The sequence below is a fragment of the Carcharodon carcharias genome, chromosome 6 (genome assembly GCF_017639515.1).
Source record: "Carcharodon carcharias isolate sCarCar2 chromosome 6, sCarCar2.pri, whole genome shotgun sequence".
Taxonomy (NCBI): domain Eukaryota; kingdom Metazoa; phylum Chordata; class Chondrichthyes; order Lamniformes; family Lamnidae; genus Carcharodon; species Carcharodon carcharias.
The window spans coordinates 75,436,107-75,456,705 of record NC_054472.1 but is presented as its reverse complement, the minus strand read 5'-3'; the positions used below and the strand labels follow the sequence as shown (position 1 = coordinate 75,456,705).

The 20,599-nt window shown below is 46.2% G+C and overlaps 1 protein-coding gene across 1 annotated transcript in view; it reads left to right on the top strand.

The window, feature by feature from the left end:
• The window catches only part of LOC121278804 (filamin A-interacting protein 1-like), a 286,735-nt gene that overhangs the window by 24,127 nt on the left and 242,009 nt on the right, over positions 1–20,599 (top strand). Inside the window, exon 3 of the mRNA XM_041189257.1 lies at positions 3,052–3,183. Within this exon, the coding sequence (XP_041045191.1) occupies positions 3,052–3,183 (132 nt within the window). The remainder of the gene's footprint in view (positions 1–3,051; positions 3,184–20,599) is intronic.

Sequence of the window (20,599 nt, the reverse complement as noted above, 5' to 3'; positions counted from 1 at the left end):
GCCTAATAAAAGAAGCACCGTTCCTCTAGTCTCTCCTCATAATTAAAATTACTCAAAACTAATGGGCTGTAACTTCTGAGCTCCAGGAAAGTGTAGGTTAACTCAATGGTGCACTGGGGTGTCGGGTCAGGCCGGGATGGTGGGAGGGGTGTTGAGCGTGGCCGGGGGCAAGAAGGGTGTCTGCCCTGGGGTGAGGAGTGGGGGGATTGTGGGAGGGGGTGTTGGGCTTTGCGGGTTCGGGGGGAGGTGTGGTGTCAGGTGTGGCTGGGGGTGGGAGGGGTGTTGGACATGGCCAGAGGGGGTCACGGGGTTGGGCATGGCCTGGGTGGAGGGGAGTCGAGCCTGGTCAGTGGGAAGGGGAAGAGGGGTTTGTTGGGGGAAGTCGGCAGTTGGGCCTCAGGGAAGGGAGCCCTCGGGTTGGGGAGGGTGCAATGGGAGTGGAAGTCCCATGGGGGTGGTGTGGGTAGGGGGTGTCCCATGTGGGAGGTTGGGGGGGTGTGTCCCATGGGGGATCGGTGTGGGTCTGCACACTTCTTGCTAACTATTGTACAGACCCATACCAGCCCCCATGGGACTCTCCCCACCCGCCACTCCTAAAATATGCCCCCCACGGGACTCTTCCACCCCCACCCCCACCCAGGAACCCCCTTTCTCGAGGCCAGACTGCGACATCCCCCACCATCAGGTCTAACTGCCGACCCCTCCCACCACCAGGTCCAACTGGTGACTGCCAACCCCACCCCCCACTTAACCCTAGGCTTGTCAATGACTTTTAAACCTGGCTGGACCTTTAGCTGCTGTAAACCAGGTAAGTTTAGTGCTGTAAACAGGGGGTGTGGCATACTTACCTGCGACTGAGCGACCCTCGGCGATGAGCCCTGGGAGTGAGCATTTTCGGATGGTTCTCGGTGCAGGGCAATTGCCCATTGGAAGTTTGCACTTCTTGAGCAATTGCTGTGCAATCCTTGCCTGGCAACATCTGGGGATGGGAGTGGGGTGGGTGGTTTCCCCAGAGCACCTTTGGGGTAACCCCCTACCTACAATACCCTGGAACTCAGAAGTTACAGCTCATTAGGTTTGAGTAATTTTAGTCATGAGGGCAGACTAGAGGAACTGGGGCTTCTTTCATTAGACTGGTAAAAGATGAGAGATTCCTTGATTGGAAATGTTTAAAATCCAAATGTTTTGATGTGGTAAAAATATTATTTCCACAAGTTAGTAACTAAAGGGTATACATTTGTAATCATTGCAAAACAACAAAGGGAAATATTAGAAGAATTTTTTTTATGAAGTGGGTTATTTGTACATGGAATGCCCTGCCAGAAGTGGTGATGGGCACAGAATTTACAGAAACATTTACAAGGGCAGTCAATAAATATTGGTAAAAGAAAAGAAATGTGATAGAGCAGGGGATTGGATCTGAGAAAGACAAACCTGAATGCTTTGTTAACGGTGAGAGACGAGGAGCTGTGAAGGAGCAAAGGTATTGGCAGATTAACTAACGGGCTAATTCTCCCCCAACCCCGCCGACCCCCTGCTGTGCCCCCCCCCCCCCCCCATTGCCGAGTGCACTTTGGGCAGCTGCCTAGTGGAATGTGCCCAGTGGCCTTGGGAGGAGGCCAGAACCTTTTGAGGCCCGAACATTTTGAAGGGCGAGCCTCTTGAGCACTGGAGTGGTAATCAATTGTCCAGCTAAGACCAGACCGCATGAAGATAGGTAAGATGAAATATTAGGGTGGTCCTGATCTTTGGAAGGGGTCAAGGGTCAGAGTGGTAATGAAGCAAGCTGAAATTTTGGAGCCTGGAAGTGCCTTCCTGTTCATCCTGGCCCCACAAAAAGGAAGAGGAACTTATCTTTGGAATCTTCTTTGGCTGGGTCATCTGATTATGGTAACCACTCAGTTTAAACCAAAAATAACCAAACCTATGTATGTCTTAGGGAGCCGATCAGAAAGACTTGCATTTATATGACATGTTTTATGATCCTTTACTGCCCCAAAGTGCTTTACAGCCAATGAAATACTTATTTAGGTTTAGCCACTGATAGTGTAGGAAATGCAGCAGCCAATCTGGATACAGCAAGATCCCAGAAACAGCAATGTAGTATTGACCTGATCGTTTCTTTAGTGATACTTAGGAACAAACACCGGTCAGGATACTTGTGGGAACTCTCCTGCTCTTCTTTGAAATAGTGCCATGGGATCATTCACATTCCAACAAGAGGACAGATGGGGTCTCAGTTTAACGGCTCATCTGAAAGCTGGCACTTCCTAGTATTGCACTACAGTGCTGCCAGTGTTTTGTCTCAGCCTTTGGGATGGGACTGGAACCTACAACCTTCTGATTCAGAAGCAAGTGTGCTTTCACTGAGCCATGGCATTAGAATTTACAGCTTAACTCGGAGTCATTGTTGCAGCTGCAGTGATGGCAGCAATGGAGAGGTAGATCTTTGCCCTTGGTTTGGGGCCTTAACACACAGTTCCACAGGGTTATGGGCACAAAAATTTAACCCTATGTTCCAGTGGCGAACAGTGGATAACTGGCAAAAGTATGTAAGTTGCTGGATCTAAAAATACATTCTTACAAAATGGAAGCAGAAGTAGGCCATTTGGCCCCTTGATGCTGCTCCACCATTCAATTCGATGACCCCGTATATGAATACGTAGAACTGGTAATAGACCCAAAACAAGAGAAACTTGAAAAAATTTCAATTTTTTGTCTATAGTCACAATCTTGTGGGGGTTGGTAAGCTCATTTGGCTAGATGGCTAGAGTGTGATGCAGAATGATGCCAATGGTGCAGGTTCAATCCCCGTATTGGCTGTGATAGTTCATGAAGGCTTGCCTCCTTGCTTTGCCCCATGCTTATTGCGGAGTGGTACCCCTCAAGCCATATAACCACTTGTCCCACTCTAATGGAGAGATATCTATGGTCCCTTGTAGACTATGGCTAATTGTCAATCACAGTTCTGCAACTATTATTGTCAAAAGTTTCAGTACATATGTTTCATCAAAGCAAAATAGAATGACTCCAGTATTTTGTATTTGACAGGAACAACAGTTGAAATGGGAAGCTTCTAAGAAAGAGACTGATCATCTACGCAGAGAAAACCTGGACATTAAAGTGGATCTCAGAACCCTGGTTGGTGCCATCCAACAAACTGAAATAATGCAGAGCTTTGATGTAGGTGATTATTATTAACCTTGGCATCTAAATTTTGCATGATTTTGGAACCATAGAGGCTACCACACTGAAGGATGTAATTTGATCAATTGAACTTATTTAACCTAAAAATAGAGGCACATCTGGATCAATAGAGGGAGGGGGTATGTGCTAAAGTCTGAAAAACTATTTCATCTGCTTTCAACCTGCCACTTTCTAGCTTTAACTGAGGCCAAGGTAGGATGGGCAGCCAACCAGTTCCAAGGAATTCTTTTGGAACTTTATCTGATAATGAGACCATCAAGCTCGTTGTCATTTAGGTTTTTAACTTTAACTCCCATCAACCAGGTTTCCAGAGCATCCAGGTGAGGACTTGGTGGATTTGGGAGGTAAGTGCCTTCACACCTACCTTCTGGATATAGGTGCCTGTCTGAGATCAAGGCTCCCCCATGACCTTCTTTCTTTGCTGATCTCACCTTGAGTCCTCAGATTTCCACACCCTCCCCATTGCCACAGCCCTAGATTTTTTCCCCTCCCACAGTCAGACTTCCAATTTTCCCCACATCGTAATAGGTCTCCAATTTTGTTTTCCTTTCTCCCCACGCCACCCTTTCACCACTGCCCCCAACATGAGGCCACTTATCTAACCACCCCCCCCCCCCCACCCTGACTTCCAAACTCAGATTACCCCTGTGAAGTCCAATTTCCCCCACCCCAGACCTCTCACTTCTCCTGGGATCGGCATCCTACCAAACTGGACTCCACTCTTCCCACCCTTCCTCCTACCAATTCCTGACCGACCCAGCTCTGAACCCAGCACTGATTTATGTGCTACTGCAGCCTTCACTGGCTTGCTGCTCGATTCGAGGCCCAACTTGTCAATCATGCTGGTCTCCTGGAAGAAAACTGATTAGCGATGTCACTAACATGTTGTGAAGTTAAAAGTACACACGGTGCTGGGAAATCCCAAATTGTGGATTCGCCATGACTTTCTGACTGACCGTCATTCTGTGGCTCAGGTAAGTAAAATTTTGCCCCACTGTGTCTGTGCTGGCCCTTGGAGCAATCCAAACTTGTTCTCAATGCCCTGTTCTGTCCCTGTCTTCATCTGCTTCAAATATTTATCTACTTTTCCCTTTGAAAGGTGTAGTGATGGCTGCCTAAAATACCCTGTGGTAAAGCATTCTTTATTTCAACAATTGTCTGTGAAAGAAACATTGCCTACCTTTCTTCCTCACATCTTTGTGCTAATTTTAAATTGATAACCTTTCATCATTGACTATGCAGGAGGAATTTATCTTTCCCTGTTCATTTTCTGCATATTTTAAAAGTTCCATTAAATCTCCTCTTTGTCCCAGTGTATTTACTCCTGGAATCTCAAATGCCTCCTTATAACCAGATTGTTGTTTGGTTGTACAGAACTTAGTATCGCTGAAAAAAGACATTTTGTTGAAGCTTTTCATCTTGCACTCATCAGGCCAATTGCAAGAATACCAATGTCAGGTGAAGCAACAACTATACTGTATGAGAAGAGAGTGCTGATTGGTTAGCAAGTGGACTCTGATTGGTAGAGGCACTGCCAGAGAGAGTACTCCAGTTAATGGTGAGTGACAGTTAACTGCCAAACATTGTTTGAAATTTAAACCAGGCAGCTTGACACTTATTGGTCAAGGCATTTCCCTGAGGAATGAACCAGTGAATGGCCATCAGTTATTTTGTTTAGCTAAAACAGATACAATGGGCAGAATTTTGCACTTGTTGGGCAGGCTCGGTAGGGTGGGTTGAGAAGCTAACTGCTGCCCGTGATTGGGGCTGGACCGCGATTTCTTGCTGGCGGGCAAATTAAGGACCGCCCATGTGAAATGTGTGCTGCAGTGCTCAGTGCTGCCTGTACGGGTGGGGAGGAGGGCAAGCGGGGAACTTTGCGCATGCGCATGAGTGCACGCTGGAAAAGCTTCTTGAGGCACAGAGTTGCCTCAGGAATATGAAGAGTTCTGAAAAACAAAAATAAAAGGCAGAATTTTCACCTCGGCGGGCGGATGCGCGCCTGACCCGCTCAAACATGAAATGATGTGTGATGACGTCGGGCGAGCGTCCCAACATCAACATGCGATTGTGCAATAGTTCAGTCGGTGGGTATGGATGGGATTTGGCAGTGTGTCCGCTGACAATTAGAATGTCTATTAAGGCCATTACGGTATTAATTAACTTAAATTTTCCGCTGCCTTTGTACCTTTTAGGAAATCTCATCCACAGACAGGATGAGGTTTCCAACAGCAAATAAAATAAAAAATGTTATATTTCATTCATAACATGTCCCTGCTCATGTGACAGAGCCACATGAGGGGACTTGTTTTTTACCATTTAAAAATTCTTTATTTTTGTTTTTCAGAACTCTTCATCTCCCTGAGGCAGCCCTGTGCCTCAGGGTGCTTTTCCAGTGCGCATGTGCAAAGGTCCCACTCGCCCCGCTCACCCTCCACCCCCTTCATAGGCAGCGCTGAGTGCTGCAGCATATATTTCATGCTGGCGGGCCTTAATCGGCCTGCCAGTGTGAAATCGCGGTCAAGCCCCAAACCCTGGCGGTGGGTGGGGGTGGGGGTGGGGGCGTCGGTTGGCTTCTTGACTGCCCCTGCCCAGTCCGCCCGACAAAAGCAAAATTCTGCCCAAGGAATTTTTAAATGTTAAAAAACATGTCCCCTCATGTGAAACTTCTGCCCAATGTGTTTACATCTTCTTTCTCTCTATAAAGAACAGGGCCCTGTGTATTAATATATGTAGCTTCCAGTACACGCAAATGTGCCATACTATGAGCCGACTGACAATCTTAAGTTGGTTGTTAGCTTAATTTTTAGCACACTGAGGATTGTTTAGCAAATGTTGTCCAATCGCAGAATCACATCTAATATTGGATATTGTTTTGAGTTTTGCAAGCACGGGCTGGTTGGGTACGGTTTGTACCTTGCCCGTTGCAAACAGTGGAAGGGACATGCTGTTTGATTCGATCAGCCAGTCTTTGGTATGTATGGCCTACATGCCTAACATCACACTGGGGTACTGAAATTCATATACCACATTACTCATTTGTGTGACAGGTAAAACATCTTTTTGACTTGATGGCAGCATCCTGTTAGCGGCAAATACCCCTCGTGTTGCTACTGCATAGTAGCAGTGTGAAACAGTTAGCTTCACCTGTTGCTCAAATTTTTGAGAATTGCCCTTCCAGGGTCATCTGAGATAGACTGGGCACTTCTCAGGGTCGAAAGTGATATCCTTAGGTCAATTTATGAGTTTGCTCGAAATAATCTGATCAGGGTAGCCATTACCCCGCAGAATATCTTTGAAGCACCCTATTTCAGCATCAAGCTTGCATGGTGAGCAAATGGCTTGGGTCCTATTTATAAGGTTGCTGATAAGGCCAATCTTATAGCATGTATAACTGTAACTTGCTATAGTCCTAAAATGAATATGAAAAACTTCAACAAAATGTCTTTTTTCATCAATATAACCAGATTCTCTCCCCTTGCATACTCATGGTGGATATTTGTTGTATGCTCTCGGTATCTTTAATACCCTTTCTGTAACATAATTTCTAGAACGGCACACAGCATTCTATGGCCTAATCAATGTATAAATGTAATATGTAGTTTATATTTAAGGGTTATATGGGGGGGCAGGCAAAAAAGTGGAGTTAAGGCCACAATCTGATCAGCCACTCCTAGTTATTATGATCTTATGATCATCTTTACTTATTTGCATCTGTTTATAAAAAGACAGTTCTACTGGACATTTTAGAGCTTTATCTACGTATATTTTTTGTTCTGAAGGAGTCATGTATTTAAATTCATGGATTTCTGTTCATCCACACCCTTCTATTTAGTGTATGCATCCCATTAATTGTATTTTTTTACTTATCCTAAAATGCATTACTTCACACTTAGATTAAGTTGCATTTGACGCCTGTCCAAAACTCTTCTCACTGCCTTGTTCTGTCCCAATCTTCCCCTACCTCAAATATTTGTCTCCCTTTCCCTTTGAAAGGTGCAGTGATCTCTGCATAAATCACTCTGTGGCAAAACATTCTGTACTCCAACAACTTCCATGGAAATAAATTTTTCCCAACCTTGCTCCTCACTTTCTTAGTAACCTGAATGTAACCAATAGAATTGTGGTTTTATAAAGGGGGACAAAGAAGTCCATTTCACTAAAACCTTTTACTGGACTCCTCATTGTTTGGAAAACCTCTCACTTCATTATTATTCACATATCATTTATTTTTGAAAACAAAAGGATGTGACTACAAGTGAGGCAGGTATGGGGATCTAAAATTTAGTATTGGAGGGGCCTGGGCCTTTGCAATTGTCCAACAGATTTTAGGCTCTTGCATCTTGTGGGGATGAGAGTGGGCGCTGCAGGGAGGATGAGCAAACTGACCACGGCGTCGTGGTGCAGGGAGCCATTCAATGGGGTGGGAGGAGTAAAAAAGAAGGTAGTGGCAGTAGTTAGGGACAGTATTGTTAGGGCCAGACTTAAGGACAGATCCTCAGGGATGCAAAGGAATTTGAATTGGGAGGAGAAGGATCCAGTTGTCGTGGTCCATGTGGTATCAATAACATAGGTAGGACTTGGATAAAGGTTCTGCTGAGGGAGTATGAGCACCTAAGGAGTAAATTAAAAAGCAAACCACAAAGGATTACTGCCTGAGCCAAGAGCAAATTGACATTGGGTAAGTAGGATTAGAGCGTTGAATGCGTGGCTCAAAGATTGGCATGAGAGAAATACATTTCATTTCATGGGGTACTGGCACCAGTAGTGGGGAAAGTGGAGGTGTGCCATTGGGCCGGCCTTCACCTGAACTGTGCTGGGATCAGTGTACTGGTGAATCATATAACTAGGGCTGTAGAGAGAGTTTTAAACTAAATAGTGGTGAGGAGAGATTTGTGAAGTTAAAGAGAAAGGAGAAGATAATAGTGCAGGGTAACAATGAAGGTAATGATAACCAGAGTGTGAGAGGAAGGGGAAGAGCATACAATCGTAAGAGAGCTCCAATAAAGAAAGTCATAGTGGAGAAAAATGGTAAAAAGATAGAATTAATGGTTCTTCATTTGAATGCATGCAGCATTCTTAACAAGATGGATGTATTGATAGCACAGATAGAAATAAATTAGCATGATATTGTAGCCATTGCAGAGTTGGTTGTAAAGTGACCATGGCTGGGACCTGAATATTCAAAGGTATTTGACATTTTGGAAGGACAGGAAGAAAGGAAAAGGAGGTGGCTCTGTTAATTAAGGATGAGATCATTAGTAAGTAATGATCTTGGTTCAAAGGGTCAAAATGTAGAATCAGTTTGGGTGGAGATAAGAAAAAGCAAAGGAAAGAGATCACTGGTGGTGGTGGTTTATAGGCCCCCCTAACAGTAGTTGCACTATAGGACAGAGTATAAATCAAGACATGATGTGGGCTTGCAAGAAAGGTACTCCAATAATCTTGGGAGATTTTAATCTTCATTTACATTAGATGGATCAAATTGGCAAATGTAACTTGGAGGATGAGTTCATAAAGTGTATTCAGGACAGTTTCTTCGAACAATACGTTCTGGAACCAATGAGGGAACAGGCTATTTTAGACCTGGTAATGTGTAATGAGTCAGGATAAATTAATGACCTCATGTTAAAGGATCCCTTAAGTAAGAATGATCATAAATGATAGAATTTCACATTGGCTGGAGTTTTCCGACCCTGTTGGTATCAGGCGTCATGACGGGTGGGGAGGGGGAGCAATATAGTGAAAAGGCCAAAAATTGGTTTCATGTTGGTGTGAAAGCACAGCAGGATCATCTGATGTCTTTTGTGGCAGAACATCAATCCTGCTTGAGGCCTGTGTGAACTCACTTTGCATCCCTTTAATGGAATGCAAAGTAAGGCCCAACTGGAATCATCCTCCCACACCAGATTTACTGTTACACCCGCAGGAAAACAGGTCTGTCCAGAATACGTCTTGATGTGATGTAGAAGTTGGGACTTACCATTAGGGCCTTGCTCAGATCATGGTTGTTTGAGGGGCAGAATATGCTGGAGCCCTACAGCTGACCCTGGAGGAACATGTGCATTGCATGCTGGGTGGACTCTCATGGACATGGATCCACCATGAAGCAGCCCACAGAAGGTAGGAGGCCTCCGTTGATGTCTTGGGTTGGCTTCAGAACATCACAGTCTTGCCATGGGCTGCTGTGGATGATCAGCTGGGGGCTGGGTGGCAGAGAGGAAGGTCCAGCTGTGAGTGGGAGAGCACCAGGAGCTGGGGCAAAGGTGTCAAGGGGTGGTGAGGTTGGGAGGGGAGGTGAGGTTGGGAGGGGAGGATGAAGGTGGTGGGGGGGGTTGAGGTTGGGAGGGGGGAACATGGGGGAGTAGGGTGTAACGGGGGAGAATGCAGCAAGTGGGGAGGTAGGTGTAAGGGGTGGAGGAAGGTGTAAGGAAAGGAGTCTGGAGGAGTCTGGAGGCGGGGGGGAGAAAGGAGTCTGGAGGCGGGGGGGGGGAGAAAGGAGTCTGGAGGCGGGGGGGGGAGAAAGGAGTCTGGAGGCGGGGGGGGGGAGAAAGGATTCTGGAGGCGGGGGGGGGGAGAAAGGAGTCTGGAGGCGGGGGGGGGAGAAAGGAGTCTGGAGGCGGGGGGGGGGGGGGAGAAAGGAGTCTGGAGGCGGGGGGGGGGGGGAGAAAGGAGTCTGGAGGCGGGGGGGGGGGGGAGAAAGGAGTCTGGAGGCGGGGGGGGGGGGGAGAAAGGAGTCTGGAGGCGGGGGGGGGGGGAGAAAGGAGTCTGGAGGCGGGGGGGTGAGAAAGGAGTCTGGAGGCGGGGGGGTGAGAAAGGAGTCTGGAGGCGGGGGGGGGAGAAAGGAGGCGGGGGGGGGGAGAAAGGAGTCTGGAGGCGGGGGGGGGGGAGAAAGGAGTCTGGAGGCGGGGGGGGGGAGAAAGGAGTCTGGAGGCGGGGGGGGTGGAGAAAGGAGTCTGGAGGCGGGGGGGGAGAAAGGAGTCTGGAGGCGGGGGTTGTCTAGGTGAACATGCAAGTGAGGGGTCTGTGGAGTCAATGACTGCCTCCTGGTGAGCAAACTGAGGGAGGTTGTGGTACAAAGGAATGGTGAGTATGAGAAAAGGCAGAGGGAGCCTGAAGGTTGGGAGGGTGAAGGTGTGTTGGTTGTAGTAGAAGGGACTGTGAGGATGGTTGGTGGGGACTTGGAGGCATACATGGACCCTGGGGATGGGAAGGAAGAGATTGGGGAGGTCATTGTGGATGAGGATAGGACTCTTAGGAAAGTAGGGAACATGCATGTTCACCTGGAAATCCTGGAATGACGAGGGTTCGGGTTGCTAGGCGACTGTGTGGATGTGGAAGGTGATGCTGGGGGATCAACAATGATGGGGTAAAGGACATGGATGACTGCTGAATGGGAAAGGACAGGGAAGTTGAGCAAAAATCTCAATACAGCCATTGTTTTCAAAATCAAAAGTGAGCGGAGCCTCATGTTGGATGGGCACAGGTGCTGCATGGGAGTGCGGTCAGTGGGTGGGCGGAGATGCAGGTCAGCTCAGGTGGACAACTGAAAGAGAACCCCAGCAGGCAGCATTGAAAATGCTCGGGATGTTGAGATGAGTGTGATGAATGAAGGATCTGCGTGCGTGGGAGAGTGCTTGCAAGAGGCTCTGAAAGGCCTTGCCACACACACTTCTCCCTCTGGAATCACCCATGCTCTGGCTGGGTGCAGCTGAACTGTTTGTGGGGACAGCAGGGGTGGTGAGTGGTGGGTGAATGTATGGGGAGGACTTGCGGAGCCTGACAATGAAGCTGAAAGACAACATTACACATTATTCAGTGAAAGTGAATATATTTTCAGATTATAAAGTGACAAAATGTGTTCACTCATGCATCCACTTGTGAGAATTTCTTAACTTTTCTCGGCCTCCGACTCCTTCTAGTTGCTGACCTGACATCCGCAGCAGGGGTGGAGACAGCCTTTGCAATTGGTGGCCCTGATGACTTTGTCCTCTGGAGAGCTGAGGCCTTGAGTGCTCTGGCTTGCTTTGGCTGTCCTCTTGTGGGCCAGCTGCTCCCTCTGCTGTGACAGGGACGAGGTTGAGGCGGTCACAAGCAAACGGGACTCCGAGGAAGTGGACAGCTTCTGAGATTCTTGAGTGGATGACCCAGGAGTGTCCAGCTGCTGTACCTCTTCCCTTTGGCTGCCCATGGGCCCTGGCTTGACTCCTTGAGGGGAAGGAGCAACTGGAGGGACGTTGAGATGCCCCGTTTCTCCCTTACGTTGCCACTGCAGGAACACACCCATGGATATTGTGATGGAGGGTAGGTCTGAGCGTATCTCCACGTTCTGCTGGACCAGGGTGTCTCTCCATGGCATCCACCACCCTTTCCGTGGAAACCTCCATACGCACACATCTGGGCACCAATTCATCGCAGAGCATCTGACTCACATGCCACTCTGTTGAGGACTTCCAACGGCTCTGTGTGATGTTCCCCCACCCTTTGTTGATTCTCCATGATGAGTTGGAAGGCCAAATCCAGAGGCTCATCATCTGACTCGGACCTCACTGGTGCCTCTTCCCCAGCAGTCCTCCGAGTTTCCGGAGCCCAGCTGAAGCTGCCTCCTCCTGCTGCCCCATAACCCTTGATTCCCTTATTGATTTGAAAATCTGTTTATCTCAGCCATGAATATACTTAATGATCCAGCCTCTAAGTCCTCTGCGGTAAAGAATTCCACAGATTCACTACCCTCTGAGAGAAGAAACACCTCCTCACCTCTCTTAAATGGGTGACCCCTTACTCTGAGATTATGTCCCCTGGTCTGAGGTTCTCTTACAAGGGGAAACAGCCTCTCAGCATCTACCCTGTCAAGCCTCCTAGGAATCTTGTATGTTTCAATAATGTTGCCCCTCATTCTTCTAAACTCCAATGAGTAAAGCCCCAACCTCCTCAAACTCACCTCATAGAAAATCCCTCCACACCTGGGATCAGCCTAGTGAACCTTCTCTGGACTGCCTCCAATGCCAGTATATCTTTCCTTAGATAAGGGGACAAAAACTGTTTACAGTATTCCAGGTGTGGCCTATTTAGTGCCTTGTATAGTTTTATCAAGACTTCACTTTTTATACTGCATTCCCTTTGAAATAAAAGCCAACATTTCATATGCCTTCCTGATTACCTGCTGAACTTGTATGTTAGCTTTTTGGGATTCATGCAAGAAGACTCTCGAATCACTCTGTGCTGTATTTTTCTGCAGTCTTTCTCCATTTAAATAATATTCAACTCCTCTATTCTTCCTGCCAAAATGCATAACCTCACATTTTCCCGCATCATCTGCCAGGTTTTTGCCCATTCGCTTAACCTGTCTATATCCCTCTGTGGACACTCTGCTGCCATTTCCTGGGTCCCCATTATTATTTCCCCAGCCTCATTCTCTAAGGGGCCTATGTTCACTTAGGCCTCTCTCTTCCTTTTTATATATTTAAATAAGCTCTTACTTGCTAGTTTATCCTCAAAGTTTATTTTCTCCCCCTTTATTATTTTTTTGGTCATCTTTTGTTGGTATTTAAAACTTTCCCAATCCTCTGGTTTACCATTAACCTTTGCCACATTGTATGTCCGAACCTTTTTGTCACACTCTGGGTATCATTACCTAAATAGCTGCTCTGCAATGCTGCCATATCCTTTTGCTTTGTTGGCCTACGTATCCCCTCTCCACTATCCTCCCCTCTACTATTTAGTTTAAAGCGTTCTCTACAGCCCTAGTTATTCAATTCACCAGGCCATCGGTCCCAGCAAGGTTTAAGTGAAGCCTGTCCCAACGGAACACCTCCCTTTTGCCCCAGTACTGGTGCCAGTGCCCCATGCACTGAAATCCATTCCTCCCACAACAATCTTTTAGCCACACCTTTAACTCCTTAATTTTATTTGCCCTATGCCAGTTTGCCCGTGGCTCAGGTAGTAATCCAGAGATTATTACCTTGGAGGTTCTGCTTTTTAAGTTAGCTTCTAACTGTTCAAATTCTTTTAGCAGAACCTCCTTTCTAGTCCTATCAGTGTCTTTGGCACCAACGATGGACAATGACAACTGGATCCCTCCCACTCCAAGTTCTTTTTGAGCCCTGAGGAGATGTCCTTAACCCTGGCACTGGGTAGGCAACACAGCCTTCAGGACTTAAGCACACGGCTGCAGAGAACACTATCTATCCTCCAAATTATACTGTCCCATACCACTACTACATTTCTATTTCCTCCCCCCCACTTGAATAGCTCCATGTACCACGGTGCCGTGGTCAATTTGCTCATCCTCCCTGCAGTCCCTGCTCTCGTCCACACAGCTTGCAAGAACCTCATGACTGTTGGACAATTGCAGGGGCCGAATCCCCTCGAATGCTACCCTCCTGGGTCCCCATACCTGCTTCACTTGCAGTCGCACCCTCTTGTCCCTGATCACAGACCAAATTTGAATTACCTAGTCTGTGGGGTGTGACTGCCTTCTGGAGCAAAGTGTCCAGGTAATTATCCCCCTCCATGATGTGGTGCAATGTCTGCAGCTCGGACTCCAGCTCCTTGACTCGGATCCAAAGCTCCTCGAGCTGCAAGCACTTAGTGCGGATGTGTTCGCTCTGGATCGCCTTGGTGTCCAGTAGAACCCACATGGTGCAGCAGCAACATATCACCCATTCTGCCATCGCTATCTTATTTTATTTATTTGGTTACTCTAGTATCCCTGCTCTTTATACTTGAAGGATCTCCCACTCTTTACACTTTATTGTAATTCTTTGACGCACCAATGTTGATCTTATACTTAACAAGCTATTTTTAAGAAAAAGACAACAAATGAAAAATAAGACTAGAGACCTAAACACAAACTAAAGACCTTACTTTTACTTTAAAGACTGGCAATATTCACCAATGCTACTCACCAATCTGCTTCTCTCCATGTCCTTTAAAGGTCTCTCGCCCCTTTCTCCGTGCTCTTTAATGGCCTCTCGCCTCTCTCTCTGCGCTCTTTAAGGGCCTCTCACTCTTCTTGCACTCTCTCACTGTTAATGGCTCCACTGACCCTCTTGCTGTCTCATTGTTAAAGGCTCGCTGCTCCTCTTGCAGTATTGCTGCTAATGGCCCTGTGACTCCTCTCGCACTCTCACTATTAAAGGCCCCACTGCTCCTCCCACTCTCTCAATGTTAAGGCCCCGCTGCTCTTCTCGCTCTCACTGTTGAAGGCCCTGCTGCTCCTTTCGCTCTCTTGCTGTTAATAGCCACGCTACTTCTCGCATACTTTCGCTGTTAATAGCCTTGCTGCTCCTCTCGCGCACTCTGCTGTGTCACATAAGACTCTCGAGGTCAAAGGATCAAGCACTGAGATGTATCTTTTATTTTCTATCTAAGCGTTACTTTAAGGGAGGCTTAATGATCAGACTGCATGATGAGATGCTGGCTTTCAACTCATCAGGCGTATCTCAAGAACGCTGGATGCAAAACATTGATCCACGCTGCAGTGTTGCACTTTGGCCTAGGTATGGGCATCGCAACTTGGTATATGTGTTTGACATATGATGAGGCCTATGTTTATGATCAGGAGAGGTTAAGTAGCCATATGAATGTGACTGAGTCAAGCGCTTTGATGTTCATTTGCTCCCTTGTAGAGATAGGCACTCCTTTGAGTAATTGTACAAAGGTCTTTATGTGGAAGTATTTCACCAGTGACCTGCTGATGGCAATTATAATAAAGATGGATCTCATGAAAATCTATTTTCAACACGGACCTCTCTAATGATGAACCCCTTCTGCATGGTATCAGTCTTGGTTACATGGCCATGTCTCCCTGCTGCTCTGCTATTGGCAGGCTCCTCATCCTCATCCGTTTCGGAATTAGCAGAATGTACAGGAGCACTCTTCTCCAACTCCTAATCCTCTTCTTCCTCAGAGATAGCAGCTCTGCCCATGGCCTTGTCATCATCAATTTGGAGGCCCCTACGCTGCGTAGTGTTGTGCAGCATACAATCACTATTCTTGAAACCTTTGCTGGGGCATATTGCAGAGCTCTACCTGAGCGATCGAGACACCTGAATCTCATCTTTAAATGCCAGTGGCCTGCTTTATGGTACTCCTAGTGATGGTTTGGCTGCTGTTGTGGTTGTGTTCTGCCTCGGATTGTGGGTTCCTAAAGGGGTCATCAGCCAAGTTCTTAACGGGTAGCCCTTGACCCCTAGGAGCAAATCACTGATCTGTATTGGTTGCTTAAATAGATGGAGGAGTTGCAAACTCTTTAATATGAAGTAGTCAAGGCAGCTGTCTGGGAATCTTGCATACCTTTGAAGAAAGACCTTGTTGTGGTCACAAACCACCTGGACATTGAGAGAAAGGTCTTCTGGTTAATAATGCTGTCTGCATGCTTAGTTGGGGCCTTTATTGCAACATGGGTGCAATCTATGATACATTGCACCCGAGGGAAGCCTGAAATTTGGGTGGAGGCTGTAACTCTGCATTTGAGAAGGCATTAGTTACTGCCTTAATAAATCGATGTGCTGCTGACTGGGATATACCAGACAGGTCTCCTGTTGAGCCCTGGAAAGAGCCAGAGGCATGGAAGTTTAGTGCAATGATTAACTGGCAGGCATGCAGGTCAATGGATTGTGCCTGCTGGATCATATGACAGATGCCTGTCATAACTTCATGGCTCAAAATAAGTCTCCTACTGCACTGGTTTTCTGTCATGTTGAGGTCAGTATGCCCTTCCCACATGGTAGAACCTGGTTGTGACTCCACACAAACACGCTGCCACCCCCCCCCCCCAAAAAAAACAATTCTTTCCTAGTGCCTTCTCCTCATGACCTTCGGCCTTTCCTCTGGGTGCAAGAGTCAGTAAGGGCAACAAAAAAAATTGCCCTCGGAGAGCTGCAGTTCCACCCTCCCACTTCCTTGGGTGATGAGAAGACATTTGGAGTTAAGTTCTTCACACTTCTTGAGCAGTAAATACAGATTTGAAGATAAATCTACAGGAGTACCTTACCAAAAGGGGTACCCTGGCTATCCAAGGAAATGCACAAAGAACAGACCTGCTCTGACTTGGTCTGCTCTGCACATGTGGGGTTCCAAAAAGCAGGAATGGCAAAATCCAACTTGACTGGAGGCAACTGATGATTTAAATGGCCAGCTGCCTTGTGAGCCGTGCATGTGCAAACCCGCTCCACTCCTGCCAAAATAGGAAGCGCTGTGTTTGGGGGCAGGACTTAGGATTTCTGAGCTCATCTGCCATTTTCACCATGATGGAGAGCCTCTTCGTTGTGGTAAAAATTCAGGCCTCTCTCTCTCTCCATTCAACTTGGCTCTACCAGTAGTCTAAGTCACAGTTAGGAATTCATTAGAATTTTAAACTCTTCTAGCCAACACACCAGACTTCAACTGAATCTTTCTTGAAAAAGATGTTTCTTTCATTCCAGCTTGTGCTAAACTCAAAAATATCAAAGAACCTAAAAAAAAACCCTACTTGAACACAGAATCACACCCACAATCTACTCACAATATAATTAACTTGTTGACCCCTTCTTTGAATGGTTTACCTTGCAGGCAGGGAGCCACGTTATCTTTTACTGGAAACCCGGTGCTTTACCAGAAAATCTTATCTTGGAGGAGCCTAGTTCTTAGAGGGACCATTGTTCCAAGATTAAAATATAGTTTTGTTTACCCCCAGAAGCACATGGGGCATCACACTTGACAATTAAAAATGCTTACATCTTGTGACAAGCTATTTTCTATCTGCACCAGGTTACCGCTCTTAAAGCACATCAGTGAATATTATTCAATATAAAAGGGAAAAAAAAACTATTATGTTCTATTACTGACTTCACAGGTTTCTGGACTGGTTTGAGAGAGGAGGGGTTTTAATTTGCTTGGGACAGTGAGTGATTAACCTCTGACCCACAAATTTGATTTGAAACAAATGACAATCAGGGATGGAAGGGAAAATCACCCTAAAAATTGGTGGGGGCGCAGATGGGGAAATTATTGTTGAAAACATTTCGAAATAATATCTATATGCTGGTCATGGCTAGACCATGCAACCATTAAAAATTTCAAAAACTGCCTCACATGCAACACCGTGGCCAAAGCTTGTAATTGCGACAGTTTACAGCAAAATTAAATAGGAAATGTTGATACATCAATTAATAGTGGGAAAGGTTACCTATAACTATGAGCAATAAATGTGACTAGAGAAAGTAAGGTTTTGTAGACAAGAAGTGTATTTAGACAATAGATTTTAATATTATAAAGCAATATATATATATATATATATATATATATATATTGAGATCTACATAGATATTACCTGACACATTGAACTGCACTTGCTATCGACTGGCTCAGTCACCTAAAAGAATCTGCTTACTTTGTTGTGAATTATTTATTTTGATTCGTGCATGTTGGTCATCATCTGCAATCTTGTAAATGTGTGCTAATATCCTGATCCAGGTCATTTATATGTATACACTTAAAACTATCAACGATTCTCAGGATGACACTTGGTATATTGCAAATTACTTCTTTCCATCCTGGAAAGTTCCTATTTTCAGGCCGTTACATCAAGGCCTATGGGAGCTTAATCCTCCAGTACTTAACTATCTGAATCCTACATCTGTATTTTGCCATCCAAATGAATTTTGAATGCATCCAGAGGATGGGTATAGACTAGTCAGTCTAATTAGTTATTCCTGATATTTATCATTCCAGGGGCAGAATTTTATCTGCCAAGGGGAGGTGGGTTCGGATGTGGGGTTAAATTCTCAAAAAGCAGCGTTGAGTCGGGAACCCAGTATGCTCCTGCACACTTCTGAGTTTGAACGTGAGTGGGGAACCCCATGCAGCTGTTGGGAAATTCATCAAAATATGCAAATTTAATCCTGCATTCTGGCTTTAACAGCCAGTGTACAGGCTTCCCAAGCATTCTGCATTTTGCCATGGTCACCGAGGCGAGAGCACATCAAGGAATGATTGTTTGATGAAATTGATGTGTTAGGAAGACTTCAATAGTCAAACTGAAAATCTGTAGGCTTGCCTATCTGAGAGGATGCTGCTCACAGCACTTCTAAGAGTGTGCTCTTTGTGCTTGACAGGTGATTTCCAAAAGTTTACTGGCCTTGAACTCACCTTGATTGCATTTCCCTGTTGTTAATCTTCACCGTAGCAAGTGAGCAGTTTATACAGCCTCTGCCTTGCACCTCTGCTGAGAAATAAGAGGAACAGCAACACCGACAGTACCAGCAGCAGAAGCAATGGCAACAGCAGCACCAGCTGACCTCTCAGCCACATGGCACTCCACAGGACACAAGATAGACACAGATCCAGCTCAAAGGAAGTGAGACACCTAACACAGAGTATACAGGCAGAAGATCATCTCCCATGACATGTGTAAGTACTTGTGCCTTAGGAGGCTCAGGCTTCCATGGCGGGTTATTGCTGACATCTGCAGCCTCCTTGAGGAAGATCTCCTTTCCAGTGGACTGGGAGAGCATGCATTGAAAGCATGGCCAACAGGGTGGTTATTACTGGAGCAATCCCCCCGTTCCACCCTGCCCCACCTCACTGCACTCGCAGTTCTCTATCTTTCCCTGGATATATAGAGTTCTACACTTTCTTAACATGTAAGGAGAGAAAGCAGAGAGTTGTTAGTGTGACCTGGAGAGGAGGGAAGGACATCATGTGTGGAGGGTAACTTTGAGACATGGGTGCGAGATGGCACAAAGATGTGGTGAGTGTGTGTTGACTGTTCGAATGAGGATGTGAGGAGGTGCCTGGAGAGAGAGAGAGAGGATGCGTGGATCTGCAATGTGTGTTGGTCTGAGGAGTGTTGTGCAGGAGAATGTTGGGAAAGTTAGAATATTGGCTTTGTCACCTCAGTGATAGACCACTCACCTTTCTTGCACACCCTTCCCCCCAGAGGTCCTTGAATCTCTTGGGGCGCTGTCTTCAGGTTTGAGGGACCACACTCACTTTCTTGACCATTTCTATCCAGGCCTGCTTGGTTGGAGAGACTGTCCCTTTCCTCCTGTCCTTGGCAAACATCATCTTGTTTCAGTCCTTAAGATCCCTCCAGGTAAGAGTCCTAGAAGTGGTGGGGGTAGTGGGAAAGAGCAGGGCAGCCTTCCTTGGCCTCCATTCCTGTGGTTGCTGAAGACACAAGAATCAACGTACAGCTCAGCCATTTCAACCCCTACTGGGGTCCCTTTTAACTAGAAACCCTTCCTCTGTCAGATTGGTAGTCATCCTGCCTGCCTTCTATAATTGGTGGAAAACTCAGAATTCGAATTTTGAAGCTGTATTAAACAGCCAAGGCATTGCTTGGATTAACTGCAGGTTTCTGACTTGCTACCAGTCTACCTGCTGCATGCAGGTCAGTTCAGTTAAGATTCTGTTCTAAATGTCAGCCTGACTTGTGGCCATTTTTTTCTCTGAGGATTTGGGATCGAGCCCACTCACAGACATGAGGAGTAAGCCAGGCTGATAACCTGCTGGAGGTTCTGCCCTTTAAATGAATCTGAGGTTACCTGATCATGAAATCATGTGCTAATTGCCAAGAGGAGAAGTGAGAGTAAATGCCCATCAGGGCAGCGTTTGATTGAATATGGTGTTAAAGAGCCTTTGCAGGACTGAAGTTAGTGGGGTCAAAGAGAACACTTTCCAATCACTGGAGTTATATCGAAACCAATGAAAGATGGTCATTGTTGTTGGAGGCTGATTATAGCAGCACTAGGATATTACTGAATGAGTTCTTTCAGGGCAACATTCTTGGTTCAACCATTAATCAGCTGCTTCATCAATGACCTACCTTCTCATTAAGTAACCTAATTACTTAATGCTACTTTCACAAGTGTAATTCTTCTGATACTCCTCTGGTAATGGAGCAGCCTAAACTGGTGTATTGCAAGACGTGGATATAATTCCATTTGTGGTTGACAAATGGCAGGTAAAGTTCATGGTTGGTGATAACAATCTCTTTCTGACCTTCAACAGCACCATCATTGCTGAGTGTGCCACCCTCAACATCTTGAGGGTTGCTGCTGATCAGAAGCGTAATTGGACTAACTATATTCACATTGGGTTTACGAGAGCACAGCAGAGGCTGAGTAGTCTTTGATAAGTGGCTCACTTCTGATCCCTTAAAACCTCTCCACCATCAGCAAAACTCAAATCAAGAGTGTGATACTGTAATCAGCTCTTGTCTGGATAGGTGCTGCTATAATAAGGCTCAAGAAGTTTAACACTGGGACAGAGCAGTTTGCTTGATCTTCCCCACAAAAGGAAACATTCTCTCTGTATTCACTCTATCAAAAGCTTTCATAATTTTAATGATCGCTATTAGGCCACCCCTCAGCCTTTTTTGAAGAGAGGAGAGACCTAGCCTGTGAGT